The following is a 21,357-nucleotide window of genomic DNA, read 5'->3' on the forward strand; positions in this document are numbered from 1 at the left end:
TGTCTGGCTCCTAACCTTTGACCTATCTGGCATGGGTGACCTTAACAGGAGTAATTATCATTACTCCTGCCAGCACAGCCTAATTGGGCATCGGAATGCACAACCCCTTCCGCCATCTCAAGGTTGGTTTATGTTTTTGATAATAATAATGTAAATTTAATTACTCTTTGTATGACATTTTGGACATTGAGGCAGCCAATTAATTGAATTAAAGTGCAAGAATACACTTTATTCCCCTCCTGAGGCCACTGACTAATTAATTTAGAAGTGGTATGAGGACATATTTCTGAATGGAAATTTCTTGTAAAAGTGGCGAAGTAAGAGTCCATTTCCTCTGCATTACATGTGCCCGCACTATTGAATAGTCAATAGCCAGTTGTGTTATAGTTGTATAAGCCAGAAGCATTACACATTGCCATTCAAAGATATGCAGAATACTTGTACTAAGACACTTAAGTGTTAAAAACTCTAAATTATATGCATGAATTTACATGTATTCTTATTGTATTTATGTAAAATTATTGCTACATTCCATGCAATTTCTGTACAAAGTTCAAAAAACCCATAAAGATAAATCTGATTTTAAATTCACCCACCACAAATAAGTGTCTGATTCGTTCACATGAATTCCATAAAGTTGAAGTAATTAATCAAGGAAAACCATGGATCCATGATAAAAATACGGACTTTAAGTATTTGTGTAGAATGACAAAATGTTTCTTTTTATTTTTGCATTTCCTACATAATTTAACATCATAATCAGTTATTATTCAGCAATCTATGGCATTTTTCAAAATATTAGTAAGCTTCTTTAGGACATGAAGAAGTCATAATATTTTTCTTATGCTCTAGGAGTTGGGATGGTTGAGGAAAATTATTGCAATAGCACTGTTTTTGATATGCTCTTCAGTATTATTATTTAATCAATTAATTTGCCTCTGAAAACTGGTATTAACTGCTTCTAGGAGTTGGATGAGTTGATTGTATGTTTTCATTGCTATCCATAATGTTTCTTTCCAATCCTTTGGTGCCCCTTTCATTCGCAATAACAACCTCTGGAAAATGGCCGACCCTTGTTACACGCTGCTGACTGGTCACAATTGTATGGCTTCCTCCACAGTATCTGCTGCAAAGGTGATTTTCCTTTTGATCGCTAGCAATGAAAATGGAAACAATGTTCTTCAATTAGCCAACTTTAATGCATTGACAAAACTTAATTATTTATAGACTCTAATAACCGCCTGTACTTTCAGTTGGAAAGGTTCCAAATGAAGTGTAAATGGTAAATATTTAGGGTACCCAGAAGTTCAATTCACTTTGGATGACTTTACACAGGGTCTGCAAACCTGATGATATTTAATGAAAGCTCTTTTCAGGAACATTTGCTTGGAAAAATTTTCAATGCCACCTATATCCATCCACTTGAATCTATTTGATGACCATTGACCCCTGGTTAGTGGTTTGGGCAGAAAGGATCAGTTAGTCATTGTCACATTGGTCAGCAAATTTGTCATGTAGGTTTTATACTGTTGTTTATGATTGTCAAAAATATGAGAACTAAATGAAATACCCATAGTCATTGATAAATAATGTAAAAGAACATTTTGCAAATGAATATAAAGGCTCTCATCAATGGCCATTCATTGAAAATGTATGCATTCTTGGTCAGTCCAGCAGCACACCTTTGAATTTTCATTTATCATTTCCAACAAAAACATAAAGAGGAAGAATTGATATATACAAAATAATTTTTGGTTGCATATGCACTTTGTCATTACCTCAATGAGTCAACCTTTATTAAAATAGGTAATAGTATTTGCTGCTGAAATATTATGCAATTGCATTTTGAAACTTGAGAGAAGCAAAATTTATTTTATAAAGATGGGAACTCTAGGAAAAGATCCTATTTTCAGAGCTTCTGACAAAAGTACCTCCCACTATTTGAAGCAGTCATTAAATAAGTGAACTGATTTACTTCTAATGTTGTGTTTTGTACTCTTGGAAAAACTCAACAATTAACCCCATTGTATGTTCATTCCATGTAGTCAGATGCTCTGACATTATGCTGTCTTCCTGGATGTTCCTTCTCTAATGCAAATGTAAATTTCCATAAAGTTTTGTTCACACCATTGTAAGGTCATTACAGTCGGGAACACTGCTATTCCTGGTAATGTAAATTCATGATTAACTGTGCTTGCAACTTGAGTAATGTCATTCCAAGTAGTGCTAATTGAAATTTCTCCCTGATTTTGGCAAAGGAACAACCCTGTTCCCTCATTCCCATTTATGTTGTCCATCTTGCACTGGAAAATTCCAATACATTTCACAAAGAATACAGCCTGAAACGTGAAATTTTTGAAAGTGCTTCTCCTTGATGCTGCACTTTGAGTGATGAAATGCCAGCTCATTTAAGACCATTATCCTCACCCAATCAACTAGCACTCCTGCACATTTGATGACCATGTAATATGCTTTTGATTCAATAATATATGTGGAAGGATTGCCTTATAATGTGATTCGTGTATATTTTATGACAGCTTTTTAGATGCACACTGGAGTGGTAACTCTCATGGTACAGGTTCTTACACTGTGTGTGCTTCCTTTTCTGAAGGTGCTTAGGAGTCAAGATAATTGATTTCCATGACTCCTTCCTACAGCAAATGCAGCACATGTGGCCTTTTAGTGGAACCAGTAATGAAGTAATTCATTTTAGTGGTTTCATTGATGAACCAATTACCATATATCTTTTAATATAGCCTGAAGTACATACAAGCCCCCAAAACATTAATATAAAATCCTTGGATAGAGTTGAAGAAAATAAAATAAGCTTAAGCTCTGAGCAGTTCTTAATACAATCCTCAATTAATGAATATAAATACAAGAAAATTAAATACTTATAAAATTGAATACATACCAATATATGTTTATGAATATTTTCATGGCTGATTCAATGAAATACAAGGTCAGTGGCTGGTGTTCCTGTGACATATTGTCTAAGCAGGACAATTAAATTTTCACCGGCTGTATATCATGACTCATGAAAAATCTCCATATTTTTATGAATTTCAATTTAGTGATTAGGTTTCCATTAACCAGAAGAAGCAAGAAATTCCTCAGCTCATACATGAAGATATATAGTATATTATCCTATAATATACCCTATATATGATTTTAAATAGAAATTGAGCCTTATGAAACCTGTATTAAATAAAGCCTCATCATTTTATTTTGTGGAAACAAATCATTCAAAAATATTTTAGTTCAGATAAGTATCAGGGCCAGTGACCCTAAAGGTCAGGTGTGCCAGAGGATCTTTCTCTTCAAGAGGTGATTCAGAATTAGATATTATGCTCCAATAATGATAGGTCAGTTTAAATATTTCTTTTGCGAAGTTTCTTCCATCTTAATACTGTGACACTCATGGAATGATACACCAGCCATGAGAAAATCAAGTTCATTACTATTTTTTTTGCATGGATTGGCACTCTTCATAGAGTTGGGTCCATTGATCTGTTGCTTGTTTAGCTTATTAAAAAATTTGGCTCCTGGGAGCTTTTATGTTGGGTGAAAGAAAAGCATCAGACTCACACACATATCAGCAGTAAAAAAATAAAGATACCCAAAACTGATGTTTTAAAAAAGAAAAGAGTAAATACATTATTCAACTAATAATATTATTTATGATACAATTATTAAGAATTGTGTTTTTTGGATTATTCTGATATCCATGTTCTGGTATCAGGTCAACTTGAAATGCCCACTGAAAAACAACTCTTTATGTTATTAGGAATGTCATTTTGGTGCATAATTAAATTGTTTGAAAAAATTAGCTTTTACCTTTTTGGAGCTGATTCTATCAGCCTTTGTTCAACCATTGCATTTTCAAAGTGCAGCATATTTCGACTTGGCAACCTAAAAGCAACAATTGGAAATTATGTTATGCATGAAAGAATCTTATAAAAGAATATCTAATTTTGTTGCATACATGTACATACTATATTTATTATCTTCTCTTCATCAGCTTGTGAGATTACAGGTTCAGAAATTTCTATGCTATGTATCTCCTCCCTCACCTTTTTGGCCTTTACTGGAATCTCTCAAGCTTCTACCCCTACCATTTATATATATTATATGTTCAATAGTACTAATCTGGGAAAAATGTAACTCACTTTGCTGAAATTGCATTATCCATACTTACTCAACTATCATGAAATATGACATGTACCTCTTTCCAATTTTTCTGATGAAGACTGCCACTTGACCAAAAGAAATGATTACAAGACATTTTAATAAACTTCTTAAGTCAGCAAAATATGCTAGTGGTATGCATCCATGAAAAGCAGCTTGAATCATTCCCACTGAGTGAATTGTGTTACACTGTTTGTGAGTATATTAATAATACTGTACTAAAATGATTATTGCTTATTTTATGTCTATAGATAAATGTAAATTTGTATTTTTTTTACTTATCTCATTCTTCATGTAAATGATGGCATATGAGGAAAGAATATTGTTATTATTATTGGAGCTCAACAACATCTCCTTTGCACTTAACTTGAGGAAAAGCAGATATGTATTAATTTATAGTTAGCAATACTAAAGACATTTTGTTCCCTTGAGCCAGTGCTCTGAAATGCACAATATTCTTGGGCTTTCTTCTTCCAAACAGATTCATAACTGATTCACTTTGTCTTTCAGCGATTGAACATTTGAATGCATCAATTTGAGTGAGCTACCAAGGTTAGTGCTTAGTACACTTATATCAACAGTTGTTTATGAGATCTGTTTCCCTGATCTTTTCAGCAATAGCTAATGTTGAATATAACTTCACTCAAAATCTTTCCTGCTAATGTGCATACCATTTTTCCCTGTGAAAATATCATGTAAGTACCAGTTAGGATTGAAATATAAGACTTTGAGAGTGTTACATGCCCCTCTCATATTGCTGTTTACACTTTTCATGGACTTATGCTTTATGTCCCTGTAGTACAACCTGTAGTATAAAACTTCATTCACCTAAACCCTTTCTTTGGGAAACCTTTGTTTTACAAACACTATCAAAGAGGAAACATTATCAATGGCATTTTTTTGTAATTTGGCTTTTCTTAGACTACTCGTATTTGTGCTCCAAATGAAGAATAATCTTTTTAGATGTTGATGGAATTAGTATTGTTTTCAAACTTTGTTTGAAATTGAGTGTTCTTGATCCCAAGCATTTATTTCAAAATTCACAACACTTAAATGCTTCCGAATCAAGCCATCTACTTGGAATAAATGACTTATAAATAGGAATAAATAATGTGACGTACATATATTAAAGATATCCACCTATACATGGTCAGCAACAATGCATTTATTGATTCCAGATAGATGGCATCTTACATCTCAGGTGTTAGAGATTTTAAATTTATTGAAGCAATATTTTATTTTTATCTTGAGTATATGTGCAAGTATTTTGCCTCTATAATATTAAACGGATGAAAAATCACAGGAGACAAATATTTCAATTCAATCCCATGTTTAACCATATCATAAAACTTACCTCTTATTTTGCTGTCTGACCTGGTCCAACTCATAAGTTAGGTAGGGACGCATGCTTCTGTGTGGAGGTAGGCTAGCCACCCGTGGTAATGCTGGAGCATTTAAAGTAGTTCTCATAACTACTTTCATATCGCATGATATACAGTTCAGGTTCCTAAGAATTTCAAATACCTCACATTTTTAGTGTGCCTACATATTTATGATTCTGAGCTAATAATTTTATTTCAGCAAGCTCTTAAGGTATTAAAGATATTTTTATAAGTGTTTTAGAATTATTTTTTCTGGAGTCATAAACAATGTTCAGGAAATTCATTTTTGTTTCTTTATATTGTTTGAGCAAGGAATGGGATATTGGCATCAGACAGAAAATGAATGTTATATAAAAAAGAATAATTAATTCTCAATAATTAAAAACAATTAAATTTTATCAGTGAACAGTGTGTTTAAATGTTTTGAAATTGAATTTTCATAACTTAGAGACTTCCTGTATAAATATTCGGTTATTGCCTTAGTTAACCATGTAGTTAAGAATGATAGTATGTTGTGCTTGAACTTAAGTATGAACTCTAGCTGGTATGAAGATTGAATTTAGGCTAATTGAGTCCTCAGGAACTGACTGAAGAATTCCAGATTCAACCATGGCTAGTTTATCTAGGCTTTCTTTAGTATTGGTAGTTTTCCTTGAGCAATGTGTTCTGGTAGCCACAACCACAGCCAACAGATGCTAGAGTCAGCAGAGAGTGTAGCTTATAGGAATGAAAATTTAGGCAGCAGATTGCTGCTTAGCTTACTGCTAAAAGCATTTTATGTTGCTATTTTTTTAATATTCACTTTTCATAATGGAGAAGAAAATGACTATTAAGCTTTTTAATGGAATCAGAATTTTTTCGGTGAGCATTTCAGTTCACGTGGCCATCACTAGCTACAAGTCATGGACACAATGTGTGATCGTATTCATATCTTAGTTATTTATATTTTCTCCATTCAAGTTTGTGGAACAGTGCTTCATTTGCTTTTTGAACTACATACCACAGGGAAGATCAATAGGAAATGTGATGTGTGAGTGATGAAAATGCTTTTCAAAATATAGGATTACAGCAATGAGGACATTATCTGTAATGTTTTTGTAACATAGGCATTCAGGATAATTATAATAACGTACTTTTTACCTTATCAATTTCTTTTTGGCCCCCAAAGCTTCTATCTCTTGTCGTCTGGCAGTCATAGCCTTGATTCTCTCCTGTATGTTTTGCATTTTATTATCAATCATCTCTTTTAAGGGGATGATTTCTATTCTATCAATTTTGGAACTTATTTCTTTTTGAATGTCTTTCAATGCATTCAGCCAGCCTCTTTCCTAATTAAGAAAACATAATCACATATAATAACCTGGATAATGTTGGTAGCATTCTATATTTGGCTGTGTTGCAAAGAACTAAACAGTAGAACTACTGTTCAGAGTTACTGGATTTCAGGTCAAGCACAATAGCCTGAACACTGTGCCTTTTATGCTTATTGCTAAATTAATTTTGCTGATTCAGTTCAGTCATTAAAAAGTGGTATTGCTTAGAGAACTATAATAGGAACCATTTATTTCTTTACAAAACAATTTAGGCTTGACTTAGATACTGGTTCATTTATGTACATGTTCAAGTTAAAATGGAGGATATAGAAGTATATAAACTTGCTTTACTGGAAAAAAAAATCCCAAACCAATAATATATAGTGTAATATGTATTAGCACATCTTAATATTTTGAGTTATGTCATTCTTGAGGACAAATTTCTATCTGATAAATGGCCCTTAAGCATTTCTGTTTGAAACATCATCATTTAAACTTAAATTGATCATGCAAATTCCTGTGATTCCATTGATGGTGGTTAAGCATTCTACTCTCACCCTTGCTCTTATGCACTCTGTATATTTATTTTTTTGCTAAAAAAATTCTTTTAAGTTAAAAAAAGATTAATAACAACATTGCTTATAACTCCACTACCTATTTCATTGCACTCTCCTTCCAAGATGCCTTTACTCTATAACACTTTCAAAGTTCCATTATTCAAACCAAAACTTTTGTTCTTCCAATTGTATGTATTAATACTCACATTAAAAGGTTTACTTTGGATAGTGCCCACATGGTAGTCTACTTGTGGGCATATTATTCTGGAATATATCTTCTCAGAAAAACAATGACTTATAGAGTTTTATCCATTTGGACCAGAGATACCACAAGGATCTTTATTGCAATGGCATTCCCTTTCCTTCAACATCCTTTGCAGTTTACTCTGATCAGTGCAACCACATTTAGAATATGTCATGGCAAGGGCAAGAGGGTGCCCTTAACCTCTACCCTCTCCTATGCTTTCTAAAGGGGCCTTAGGAAATAGTAGAGGGGTCTTCAGATCCCTAAAATACTCATCGCCAGAAGCTTGTTCAAGAATGTGGAAGCAGGGTTAACCATATGCTGATGTGAAGACATTTGGTGAGGAGAGACTTTCATTTTGCATACTAACTCGCAAATACATATCCTTAGACTGATGGCAAGATCCATTTCAACAAGGATTATGGTGCTTTATAACTGCCTTAACTTCTTTGTGTAGTCATTTGATGCAAAATCTTTTTTCTCACAGTCACATAATGTTATCACTGGAAATTGCCTTCTGAGTGGCCATGGCCTCAGTTTTCAGAAATAGTTCACTTATCAAACAAAAATATTGCCAGCAGTAAAATTGGAGAAATTATAGGAAAACTCAATAATCGTTATTAGTATATAAAATATTTTGTTGCAAAAATGTTTCCAATAAGTGTATTCTCTAGAGCATGCTTTACAGCAGCTGGGCAAGGACTGGATTCAATGATAGAAAATAAATTGAATTTACAGCTAGTGAGCTGAATCAGGTACATTGCTTTGGCATCACCATTTCTGTATCCTAAGAAACGTAATAGAAGGTAGATTTGCATGCAGTATGATAATTCATGAAGGAAGCAAGACAAACCCCTGAGTGCTAAAAATTAATCATGATGCTAATAGGTAGTATAGACATAGTATGATAAGAAATGTATATTTTGTCATATTTATGAAATGAAAACTGTTAAAATTTCGTTTGGTGAAAGAAGTAAAATTTTTTATCTGTTAATTCACCTGTTCTCCAAGTTTTGCTTGTGCATCATCTATTGTGCGATTTAATTCCTCAAAAGCTGCATCAAATTGATCATGAGACACCTTGCGGTTTACAGCAAGAGCATCAGCTTTGTCTGTTAGGGCATCTTCCAAAGCTTCTTTATCAGCTTTCATTATTTTTATCTGCTCAATTTGTTCTAGCAGAACCTGAAGGTATTAGATATGAATCCTTAAATACCCTCTTTAAACAGAATTCATATGCAAGGGTAAATCTCTGAGTGAAGAAAGATTAAATAGACTGCGTGAAGATGTAAAGAAAAGATAAGTCAAGACTTTAGACAGAGAAATATCATGCATACCACAGATTAAATAACTTTAATAGGTAAGTCACATAACTGGAAAAGAATGAGGAAGTCATAGAACAGAGTATAATTTTTAGCAAGATGGAGAAATGTAAATATGATACTGATTCATGTAAGAGAAGTCACCTATATACCATAAAAGGTACAGGAAGTCACCAAATAGATAAGGAAGACAGCAATAAATGATAGGAAAATATGATGGATGGATTCCAAAGAAACTGCGGGAGATGCCGCAACTGTAACTTTTAACGGAGTCATCCCGGTCAAGGAGAATGATTTTTACACTCTGAAATTGTTGCATTGAAATTATGGGTGGAGAAATGAAGGTAAATTTATAAAGTAAATAAGGAAAGGCCCAGAGAAAAAACATAGTACCAGAGTTATCTATTAAGCATAGATTGAAAGGGAAAACACTTGTTGAGCATTTTGGTAAGGAAATTAGGTCAGGAGGAGTAGACATAGATGAAGAATGTGTGATGAAATAGGAGACAGCCTAGGTCCACACAATTCCTAGTTATTGGAAAGGGGCAAGGTTATCCAAACTTAAGCAAGTACATTATACATTTCTCATGCTAAGAAGTCTATTTTGATACTAGCATTTCCATGCAATATTTTATACTGAACTCATGCAAAAAATATGATAGGAGATTATGAAAAATGATATGAAACTGACTTCGTTGGTGCAATTGATTTGCTTGCTCTGCTTACCCACTGTTTTTGGAATTCATATTTATCAATGAGATTTCATAGTAAAGTTCCTTTCTCTCATCAGCTTTGTAAAATTTTCTCATGGGAATACACTCACATTTATATCAGTTTGTTTATCTTCATTGCCTGCTGCTAGCTTTGCGGTCGTTTCATTCAAAACATCTATATTTTCTTCCAAGTTGATTACCTTCTCATACAATTCCCCAAGAGATGTCATGTCCTTCAATCAATTAAGTGGAGCATACATTAAAATGTTTGGTACATGCAGCGGTAGTAAAGTGCATAAATAAATCTTTAATCAGAGAACAGAATAATTAGAATGAATCTAATCACTACTACTATGATTTTCTTGTGCAATACATGCCCCATTTCTTTTGCCAACTCCTGGCATGCAGGGATCAAATAATGTTAATACATATTATATCATATTATAGAGTTAAAGCATATTATTTAAATTCCTATGCAGTCTTTATGATAGTAGGTACTTACTGAAATTTCAGTTTTGGAATTGATATTGACTTTTTCAAGAATGGTGGCAAGTTCTTTTTCCAGTTCTACTGTGTGCACTTGGGATTGATCTATTTGTTCAGCTAAGTTATCACGCAGATCATCTATTCTAGATGAATGCTCCTTTAACATATCTTCAAGTTGTGCTATTTTATCAGAGTCATAGTTAATGGAATCTTCAGTAATTGGGCTGCCAGATTTTTGTATCTGCATAGTAATTTTCATAGTCTTGAAATCAGTCACATCAAAATTAAATAAAACATTTCATACCTGTAATCGTTAATTAAATTTAACAAATATACTCCATCCAGTACATAATTTAAAATGCATCAATCACCATTAGCACAAATAATTTTGGTCTCCTCAATATTCATTCCCAGTTTGTTTTATGGGAGGCTATAATGCATTTATACATGTATATGCAGATAAATAGGCTATTGGGTAAGTTTATACAATGTTCAAGTGTTTACCCTTTTGACATTTAAACTTCACCCAGATATTAAAAGAAAGCCAGTCCAATGAAGTTCCCCGAGTCGTTCCCAGAAAAGGTTCTATTATGTGATGAAATAATAGTATCTTTAACATATGATTTTGCAGTACATTTAAAGGAATCATTTTGCTTCTATATAAAGATTCTATTTAATATTCTTAGTCACTTCATACAAAGTCTGTCCTAACTGTAGAAGGACTGAGACAATTAAAAAAAATTGATGCCAGTATTGATACATTCACTTAAAAGTCTACGAAGTAGCACCCTGGTGTGTCCACACATTAAGGTGCCAGTGGGTTTTCCATGCCTAGTATGCCTTCTGGAATGCAGCACCTGAAATACTGCTAAGCTCCCTTGTCACAGCCTGTTGTAATGATTCCACCGAGACATAGTGACGTCCTGTCAGCAAGGGTTTGAGGCGGGGGGAAGAGGAAGAAGTTGGGGCATTGTCTATAAAATTTGCATCCTCACTCACATGGTCGAGAAGCTCTTGGCAGTTCCACGTACAAGTTTCCATTTGTTCATTCAAAAGAACTTGCATCATCAACTTCGCACACAATTTCCTCAAGCCCATGTTTTCGGTCACAAGTCATTTCACGTCACATTTAGGGATGTCAAGTTCATTAGAAACCATTCAAACACTTAATCTGCGATCCCTATCCAGCAAAGCCTTTACTTTTACAAGATTTTCATCCCTTTTTTCATCGAAGGGCATCCTGAATGTTTGACATCTTCAGCATCATCTCCACCTTCCTGATACAAATTATGCCACTCAAAAACACCCGATCTACCCATGGCATCATCACCATAAGCTGTATTGAGCATGTCATGAGTCTCTTTCCTGGTTTTGCCCAGTTTCACGCAATATTTGATGGCATAGCGCTGTTCCAATAACCATTCATGACAGAGCTTAATGAGTCACATTATAGAGGTTTTGCAAACAAATGATTCGCACTCCTCAAAGGCTGAGAGCCAACTACCACTGGCCTTCAGTCTTTCCTGACGCTCCCCTTCCTCAAAACCAGCCGGAGAAACTGCCACCAGTCCATCCATCTATCCGGAAAAAATAAGTCTTAATACTTGTGGGACAGATCTTGTAGTCCAATAGGGGTACTATTTGGATGGAAGTGCAATTTCATAAAACAGAATCATTGTGACTCTATTCACTATTTTGACTGATCTGATCAATGTAGGAAAATCAGGGTGAACACTCAGTCATAACAATTAGAAAAAAGTAGGGTATCAATCAGTTTATTCTAAAATATTGAAAAAAAGACTTTTTTGTCATATTCTTGCTTTAAAAAAAAGCCGGGGACTCGATATGGAAATTTGGAATATGATGAGGGAAATAGGAATTCCCAAATGAGGGTGATATTCCTTTTAGTTGCAAGATCAATTCATGTCTCCCATAGTCCATCCCTGGCAAGGATGAAAACTATGGTAGGATAGACATTGATGATGATGATTGAATGATATGCACAAAGAACACCTAATCAGATTTAAACATTGGGGTGTGAAATTGGAAAACAAGGATGTTTGTAAGGAATATAAGGAAAAAGTCAAGGCTGGGAATATAGAAAATAAGTGGCCACATTGGAACTACACCATATTTGTATATTTTATATCCCCAGTGATTTAATTCAGGATAACATCCTAAATGCTTACACTTTAGATGGACTTGGAAATAATAGTCATGTAAAGTTACAATAAAATGAATTTTATGTTAATGATCACCAATCAATACAGAGGTAAACTTCCAGTCACTTCATAGTGCAGTAGAGATTTGGACTGTCACTAGTAACTATAATGTAGTGCATATCATGAGGCTTCATTTTGTCCACCACATTATTTCCTTCCTCATTTCTCCTGATTTTCTACCTCCTTTCACACCATCTAAAAAGTCTATTATTTTTCTTCTGCTCAGAAAAGTCTCCTTTCTCCTGGTAACTACACCCGAATTCCCGCTAAATTGATTAAGTTAACTTTTATCTCTAGCAGCTAAATTTTATCACCAACCCCCATACCAGTTTCTTCTGTAGTACAAAAGATATTCCATGTATACTCCCCTCCTCCTCCTGTATCACTCTGTAACTATCAATATTTTCTTTCTTCCACGACCTTAGCATTCTTCAAGCCTTTCATGTCTCTAGTACAAGTAAAAAAGTTACTAGCATCTTCTAAGTCATATTTTCCTCTGTTTTCAGATTGGCTGTTAAAGGATTTCATATTATGATGGCTGTGAAGGTCTTGCCTCCCTCTTTACCAAGTATTATAATACTGCCCAAGGGAAGTGAGTCCCAAACTTTCCAGGATTCATTATTAGTTTTTTACTGCCATAATAATTTGACAGAAATAAAAAATTGATGCGGTTTCTTATTGCCTCCTTCCTCAATAGTGTTGTTATTTAACATCATCACTTAAATGATTACCACCCCAGGATCAGATGACTTTGCTGCTACCTCATTGAGGAACATTGTGGGGTGTGGACTACTTTTACCCGGCTCCTAGGTACCCTTTATTGTGGTAGGTCACCCCATATCTCTGTGAGAAACCTAGGTGACATTTCCTTCTCTGAACACAGCACTAATCCCTTGACACATTTATTTCCTCCCTCAATTCTTCCTCCTCTTTCTCTTCGACCCCCACTACCTATTCACAAAAGTCCCTTTCCTTGATATCAACATACCCCTCATCAACTGAAAATTCCAAAACTCTGTCAATTTAAAGCCCGAAAATAAAAAATAGTACAACCACTATATCAGCTGCCACCCGTCTCACACTAAATGTTCTCTTCTGCAATCTCATTCTATCTTTTGTCACCAAATCTATTATATGCCAACTAACTTGTTAAATTTTTCATCTGATTACACAACTCTCTCCTTAACCATAATTTCCCCATGACACTATTGAATAAAAAATTCCTTTGAAATTTCCTCAAACCCAAACCTTCCAAAAATGACAAGCTGCACACCCTCTCCAACTGCATCTCTTATTTCCCAAGCATTCAGTCACTAAATTATATTCCCAAAGACCTTTTCCTGATTCTGACCAATTGCAAAATAATGTCTAACCTTTCACCAAAATGTCCCTCCATTATTTTAAAATGATCTGCCGACCTATCTGACATCTTAAAATTTACTGAACCCCAATCTAAATCCGTGACTTTGCACAATTTCACATGAACACCATACCATAGACCCAAATGTAAAACCTTTTCCATTTTCACTACTCCTTCCCTCCCTTTACAACTCATCATTTCATTCCCATCCCATTCTATTTAACTTTACACGTCTGCAATAAAATTTACCAACTGAATTGCATACTTTGCCCCTCCATGTTTGGCAACGCACCACAACCTGCAGCCTTAACCATGAATCTTCCCACCACCAACACATCAGTCGGTCTAACAGTTACCAAACTAGCCTCCCTCCACATTTTTTCTCTTTCTTTGCAATTATTGTTTCCCCCTCTCCCTCAGACTCACCACTACAGCTCTATGAAGTAGCATTTATTTGGCTCCTATGAGCATGCTCAAACCTGAGTTTGGACCTTGCCCACCTCTGGGTTATCTCCATCTTCTCATGAAATCTCCCTACTAACTTTTGCCTCCCAAATCACCCTTTACCCTCCCCTTCTCCTGAACCTTTCCTCCTCCCTTGTCTATCACATGTACTCTGTCTTCTTCCTTCCAGTGAAAAGAATGTTTTTCTATCCAAATGTTCAATTAAAAGGTAGGTAGTTCAGTTTTCAATATGATTAAGCTCAGCTTGATGGTTAATAATATTTGAAAATCAAGTTCTTATAAAAAAACAGATTAATAAGATGACTTAAAATGATGACAAGAGGCTCATTACTTTACCTTTGTTTTCAATTCAGATATCTGATTTTGTAATTCAGCTATTCCATCAACAGGAATTGTTTCTGAAAATGATTTGAAAAACTTTTTAATCCAGAACTTTAAATGTATCCTTACTCATCAGTTCAATTTGACAGCCTTATCATAATGTTTTAATTCCTTTGGAGAGAGGGCTGCATATAATTTCCTGTACAATAAAATGCATTATTTTTCTTGAATTTGATCATACTTTATTAGTGGATATCGAAGGTAACAAGAGCTTGTGCTATAATTTGAAATCAGTTGGGACCTGAAGCCAAACATATAAAACAAGTTGACCTAAAGCAAAAAAAAGCCTCTAAAAAAATTAATGCCTCTATGTTTATGGTGAATTTAAGTGGTGCTTTTTGCTAAACCATATTTTACCTTTCTGGGCCAAGGAAAATATAAAATTGGTTGTCTCTTTGCCAAAAATTCATGCAATCAGATTATTTAGTTATCTTGATATTTAATTATCTAGTTATGCTTGATATCTACCTAAATAAAAATGATTATAATATCACGATAATGATTTAATATAATTAAAAATAACATTAGGCTTAGAACCCAATCCTTGTATCTCACATTCCCTTAAAAGTTAATTTTATTTATAAGCTCAAACCATTTTTCCTTTTTTTTACAATGGTTGCACAATTGCAAATTAATATTCCTGAGAAGATCACAAATGTGGACCATAATTGTAAATCTATTTCAATATTGTGGAATTTTTCAAAATTGAAAGTTATTATCAAGTAAGAATATATGAGAATGAAAGGTAACAGTTTTGCATTGAATTATCACAAGAGAGTAAAAATCCCATGGACTGCTTATTTTATAAAAACAACAATTTTGAAATAATGGATGTATCTATTGACACCTGTCTAGGATGATGAAAAAATTACCACCATAATCACTATATAAAATGATACCATTACTTTTTTGAAGTGTTGTAACTTTCTATAAGCAAGCCTTTAATATTTGGTATTCATGCCACTAATTGAGTAAGTACTAGTTTCAAGCCGAATTCTCCAAAATATAAAATAAATTGTGCAGGCTGGTTTAACAAATTTATATGTCACAGTTATCCTCAACCTCTTAAATAGGTATGAAACGACGTAGGTTCTTCCGCAGCTCCTACTTATAGTTCGCGGGTTCACAATAGGGATGTCGACTTAGTCGGATGAAGATTCGGTATCGAAATATTTGACAAGCAAAACGTTCGATTTTCAAGATCTCATAGGGCATGTGCAAATTGTGTGGATATAAGGAAAGTTCCAATTCCATAATATCAGTTCTTCCCGTTCAATGATAATTACATGAACGTGATTGTGGAAATTTATAGTGCCAGTGATAACGTCATCTAATCAGTTACAGCTTTGTTAAGCCAAAGTAAAACGGTAAGTTCAACTTTTGACTGAAGTAAAACAAGGTTTTAGTGACAAACCTGGTGTTTTTATCTGCGAGAAAAAGCTTTGTAAAAACACTGGCAGGTACCGACTCGGGCAACTTTGTTCGAAATTAGTGAGTGAAATGTTTCGAAGAGGAAGGTACGTGCATTATAATTACTAATGAGTAGAAAAACATTTTTGTAAAAATGACGCAAGTGAACCAGGTTAGGTATTGGTAACTATTTGTTCCTTCACTAATTAGGGAGAATATTTGCACAAACCTAGTTGGTCAGAAAATTTAAAAAATGTTAGATTTTATACGTGTAGGCAGCAGTGTCTTTAAATTGTATATAAAGCCTCCTGCGATAAACCTTTTGATCTCTTATTATGCATTTAACGAAATTGTCGGGGAATGTGAAATGAAATGGAAAACTGATCAGTTATATTGAACATAGTAATGGAAAAGAACGAGCGAATCTGCAAACTTCATTAGTGACAGGAACGAAAAATATGTCCCCTGATCCATGGGAAAATATTCGAAACATATTCCTGGGGTAAGAATTTGATGTGCAACGATAGACACATCCTTAAGGAGTCCAAGAAAACAAGTACAGTTAATACTCTATTCTATAGCTACGGTATCCTATACATGGAAGCCGTAATAATCTTCAGATTCTCCTGGTCGGATCCAAATTATTACCCCCATATGTACGTTAATACCACAAGGTTATTGCTGGCATATCAAGCCATCCATATATGTTTTCTTAAGGATATCAATGACAGACATTCCAAATAGCCTCAATTCAGTTAGGTGCAATTCTAAAAAAAAACTGGTGCAGATGCTGCATGGATTAGACTCGAAAAATTTGTTTCGAACCATCAATGCAGATGTTTGGAATACAGAAGAAATCCAGAATCCTTATGTAAAAGGATTGAATCAAATTTCTAATTGTAAATTATGAGAGTATATTAGTATTGCAGAGAAAGTGAATGTACCTGCTAGAGATGAAATGTATTTTTGTTGAGAGCACATATCACTCAATTCCTCCTTCATTGCTATCAGGTTCTGCTGCATTTCGGTAAAAGCCTCAATAACCTTGTTGTCTATCCCCGACTGCTGAGTGCTTGATAGTGAAATCCTTTTCATTTCTGTACCCGTTTTCAAATTTTCTTTGCTCTTTTGGTCTGCCATTTGCCATTCACTTGTGCCTTCTAACCCAGGAACCAAACTGCCTAATGTTCTTGCAAAGTCATTGAATTTCTTGCTATTAGTTGATGCTTCCTTGGCCAAATCCTCAAGTGCAGGTGCTAACTGTTGATACACATTTAATTTAATTATACAAATTGAATGTGGTTTGAATGTATATTTAACGTAAGAGTTGTTTTGAATAAATGAAATACTCCAATAGCCGTAAACAGTTAACCTTTCTAAACAAAGTACAAATGAGATTAGTTGGCTAATGCCACAAGTCAAGGATTGGGTAAAAGGGAAAAAGGAAAGGGATAAGAAAGGTGCACATGAATACGCGTATGTTTTCGTATTCGTATTTACCTTTCTTATCCCTTTCCTTTTTACCTTTTACCCCATCCTTGACTTGTGGCGTTAGCCAACTAATCTTATTTGTACTTTGTTTAGAAAGGTTAACTGTTTATGGCTATTGGAGTTTGTCATTTATTCAATACTATTAGCCTTAAAAGCTCAATGCAATCAATATGAGAGTTGTTTAATATGCTTTTACTGAAATGCAGGTTAGTTAGGTGCCTATTTATTGAAAGCAGTTGTGCCAGGGACTAAGTATTTGGTGGCTGAAGTACATGCAACTAACTTCGCAAGTCCACCCTTAAAATAAACATGCAAGGTGAAATACTCCAGGGTTAATTATATGTAAAATCCAGAAAGCCACCACAAGTAGGAGTTAGTTCATGGGCTGTGTATTATGTATTTTTATTTGTATGTGCTTTATGTAACCTATGGACATAATATTAATGTTAAAAATATTTGGCTTTTAGCAGTTAAGCCTCCACTTAAACTATGTCTTCAAAATTTGATGAATACATTACTTGTGTTTCAGAAGTAACAACCTTACATTTATTCAATCTTATGCCATTTTTTGTTACATTAATGTAATGAATCATGCACTAGATGAATTAAAATGCAACTATGTTTTCACTTTCAATCAGTCATTTAAAAACAGATAATTGTATTGTGCCAATGAAAGGGTAAAATGCTCATGCTCTTTACTTTTCCTAGGTTTTCTTCACATGCATCCACTCTTTTAGAAATGCTGATTAACTTCAGTGCGTCTGAGAAAGGTGTAGATGCTGAATCATGAGATTTTCGTGATAATAACACTCCAGTTCCAACATGGCCAGTTAAATTTTCTGCTGCTTCTAATTTTGATGTTATTTCTGTGATCTAAAAAATGAAGTTAGTTTAATAGGTACTTATTTTGGCTCAGCTTGAGATAAATTGATGCTTTGCAACCATGTCTAAATGGTGACACTTTTTCTCTTTTCATTTTCTCTATTAGTACAAGGAATGGGAGATTATTTTCATGAAATAAATATAATTTATAGTCTATTGAATCAATCTTTTGCTCTTCCACTTTTTCCTGTGAAATAAATAAATAATTTGAAAGAGTTTTTTGTAATTGCCTTACTGCTTTCAAATCAGAAGAACTAAAATGCTTTTGAATAAACCTAACATGGGCTTAGGTATGCTCAGAAATAATTAGAATGATGAAAAGACGTTATATAAAAGTTCTTGGTAAAACTAATTTTCCTCATTTAGTATTCGTAGCTAATTAGGGAAGTTGTCTACCTGGCATTGTCATTATGTGTGAACATGGGTGAATTATTATGTTTTTTACCACTACATATTAATCAAATATAATACTGTCTTCACTATAAAATTAATACTATATAACCACTGAAGTAAAACAATATCCATAACACTAAATTTAGTGGAAAGATAATTTGGTATTGTTTTACTTTAGTGATAATGGATTTCCACAAAGTTAAGCCTGTAAACATTGGATGTAACTCTATAAACAATTTCCATGGTAGGTATCTCTTTTAAAAAATGTTAATTCCATATGGAATAATATTACTCCCTTTATCTTATGGTCAAAAAGGATATTGTAGCATAGGTTTTCATAATTTGTTAATGATTCTGATAGTAAATGATTCTTTTCTCTATCGGTCACACAGGAATTTTCACTTTCAACTGAGAATAATTATACATAGTCTCAACAATTTAGAAGGGAGGAATGATTACATAAAATGCATATGCATGTAAATACAAGATTGAAGTTATGATAGTACCTTTTGTTCAAGTCTTCCTATGTGTTCTAGAATTTCAGGTTCGGGTGAGGATGACCTTTTTCTTCTGATTGATTCATTGTCATCCTCAATAGTACTCATTTTACTTATGGTCTTTACCATATGGTAATGCTCACTGTCTAAGTCATCACTCTTATTTACTTGATTATCTGTGACAAATTTAGTCTTGGAATACCAACCTCCTTCTCTCTCTCCTCTTTTCTCAAATGCATTATCTGACTCGGAATCCTATAAAAGATTATATGTACTCATTTTGTTAATAAATATTTGATCATTTGGCAATGTGCTTGTTTGTTTAGATAAAATCCAGGTACTTTACTTCAAATTCTGTGGGTGATATAAATTAAAATTGATAATGTTAATAGCATGTTGAATATAGTGAGAATACATCGTGATTGTATTCTATGTTCCTTTCTATTAATGACCCTAGTATTGAAATGACATTAAACGCACTTCTCTCCTTCCTGGACCCAAATTCATCATGTCCTGAGTAATCATTTGCCCTCTGTACCCCCTCAGCTGGCTATTAAATCAAAAATGTGTTCTCTAGTCCTCACGCATGGCTGCCTTCTCCTTTTTTGGGATGGAAAGTAGCACTGACTGATCTGACGAATGCCACCATCATAAAAGCTAATATTTTACTCTTGAAAACTCTTTCATCCATGTTCTCATAAACCCTTCAGTGGATAGTTTTATGGGGATATTATTTATCCCCATAGCCTTTTTTATTTCAAATTACTCTAGATGTAATGCCCTTTTTATTTTGCAATCAAGTATGCCTTAATCTATCCTCATCTACATCATATTCTCTATCTCTAGCCTTGCTGTTACCATATAGATCACCTAGGTATTCTTTCCTAGTCAAGAAATAATTTTCTTAATGTAACTTGATAGTTTGCAGAGATTTTCCCTTCTTACTTCCGCAAAGTACTTTAACCATCTCCTGCCCTATCTCACCTTTTTGGCCTTTCCTTTGTTAGCAATCCATATTCTTGCACTGCATCTTCTACCATGGTTCTTTCACCCATTTTAATTTCTTGCCTCAGTTTATTCTTCATACTTTATTTTACCTATTTCTTTGTCTCAATGATTTTCTAATTTATAAATCATGATTTTTTGTCCTTTTCCTATTTATCTTTCTATAGTTTTGGTTGTGGCCTTCAATATCTCTTTCTTATATGTTTAAATTTTTTTCAGTTGTACTCATATCTCTTTCCTCACTCATGATATTTTCTGTAACCTGATGATACTCCTTTCTTAGATTAGCTTCTGCATCCCATTTCCTCAACCATCTTCCATATTTTATCCTTTTGAATGGTGTTTTACTTCAATAGTGCTAAATGATCTGAATTCGCCCCAGGAAATTTTGAGAATTAATAATGCTGTTCCTAAATCTGTGCTTAATCAAAATATAAATTGTTACCTCTCTGAATCTTATATTTTTACACTATACTTAAGCTAATACCATTTTTGGGTTAAAGTAAAATGTTCATTATGATTAGCTCGTGTCTCCTGCAGAACTTTATTGCTTTGCTTTCTCCCCGCAGTCATTCTTTGTTCCTAAACCATAGTCCCTACCTCACTACCATCTCTTCCTTCGCATGCCTTCATGTTCCAATTTCCCATTTCTATTGGGCATTTCCTTCCTGTAACACCTAAAATTATATCCTCTTTGTTTTGTACACTCATCTACTTCTTGCGTCTTCCTACTCCCTTTGGTGCATGTTGGTATGTAAACCTGAATAATGACCAAGTTCTTTGCTTTGGTTTCTACTTATACTAATAATGTTCTTTCAGTTATCTGCTCTATGTTTATCACCATCCATCCTCCTACTTTGCCCAATACTACTGTCATCCCTCGGAGGATATCTTACCCTATCCTGAATATTGCTTTTTAACTACAACTTCAGTAATCCTCTATCCTTCTGCCTCACCTTTCAGATCCCAGAAATATATCTTCTTCCTCCGTTTCCCATTTTATATTTTTTAATTTCACTGTCTTCATAATGGACCTTACATTCTAG

At 34.0% G+C, this 21,357-nt stretch overlaps 1 protein-coding gene across 1 annotated transcript; it reads right to left on the minus strand.

Moving 5' to 3' along the window:
* Positions 1–951: 951 nt before the first annotated feature.
* Positions 952–20,346, minus strand: LOC139690009 (glutamine-rich protein 2-like). Its single transcript, XM_071587188.1, has 14 exons — positions 20,291–20,346; positions 20,133–20,190; positions 19,316–19,561; positions 18,234–18,407; positions 16,988–17,303; positions 14,589–14,650; positions 11,672–11,782; positions 10,222–10,446; positions 9,830–9,952; positions 8,684–8,869; positions 6,711–6,898; positions 5,543–5,695; positions 3,838–3,912; positions 952–1,153 (listed from the first exon to the last, which is right to left on the minus strand). Exons 1-14 carry the CDS (start codon positions 20,344–20,346, stop codon positions 952–954), a joined length of 2,175 nt encoding a protein of 724 aa, XP_071443289.1.
* Between the last annotated feature and the right edge of the window lie 1,011 nt (positions 20,347–21,357).

Source organism: Hetaerina americana, unplaced genomic scaffold, assembly GCF_022747635.1.
Source record: "Hetaerina americana unplaced genomic scaffold, ioHetAmer1.1.p SCAF_3, whole genome shotgun sequence".
Classification (NCBI taxonomy): domain Eukaryota; kingdom Metazoa; phylum Arthropoda; class Insecta; order Odonata; family Calopterygidae; genus Hetaerina; species Hetaerina americana.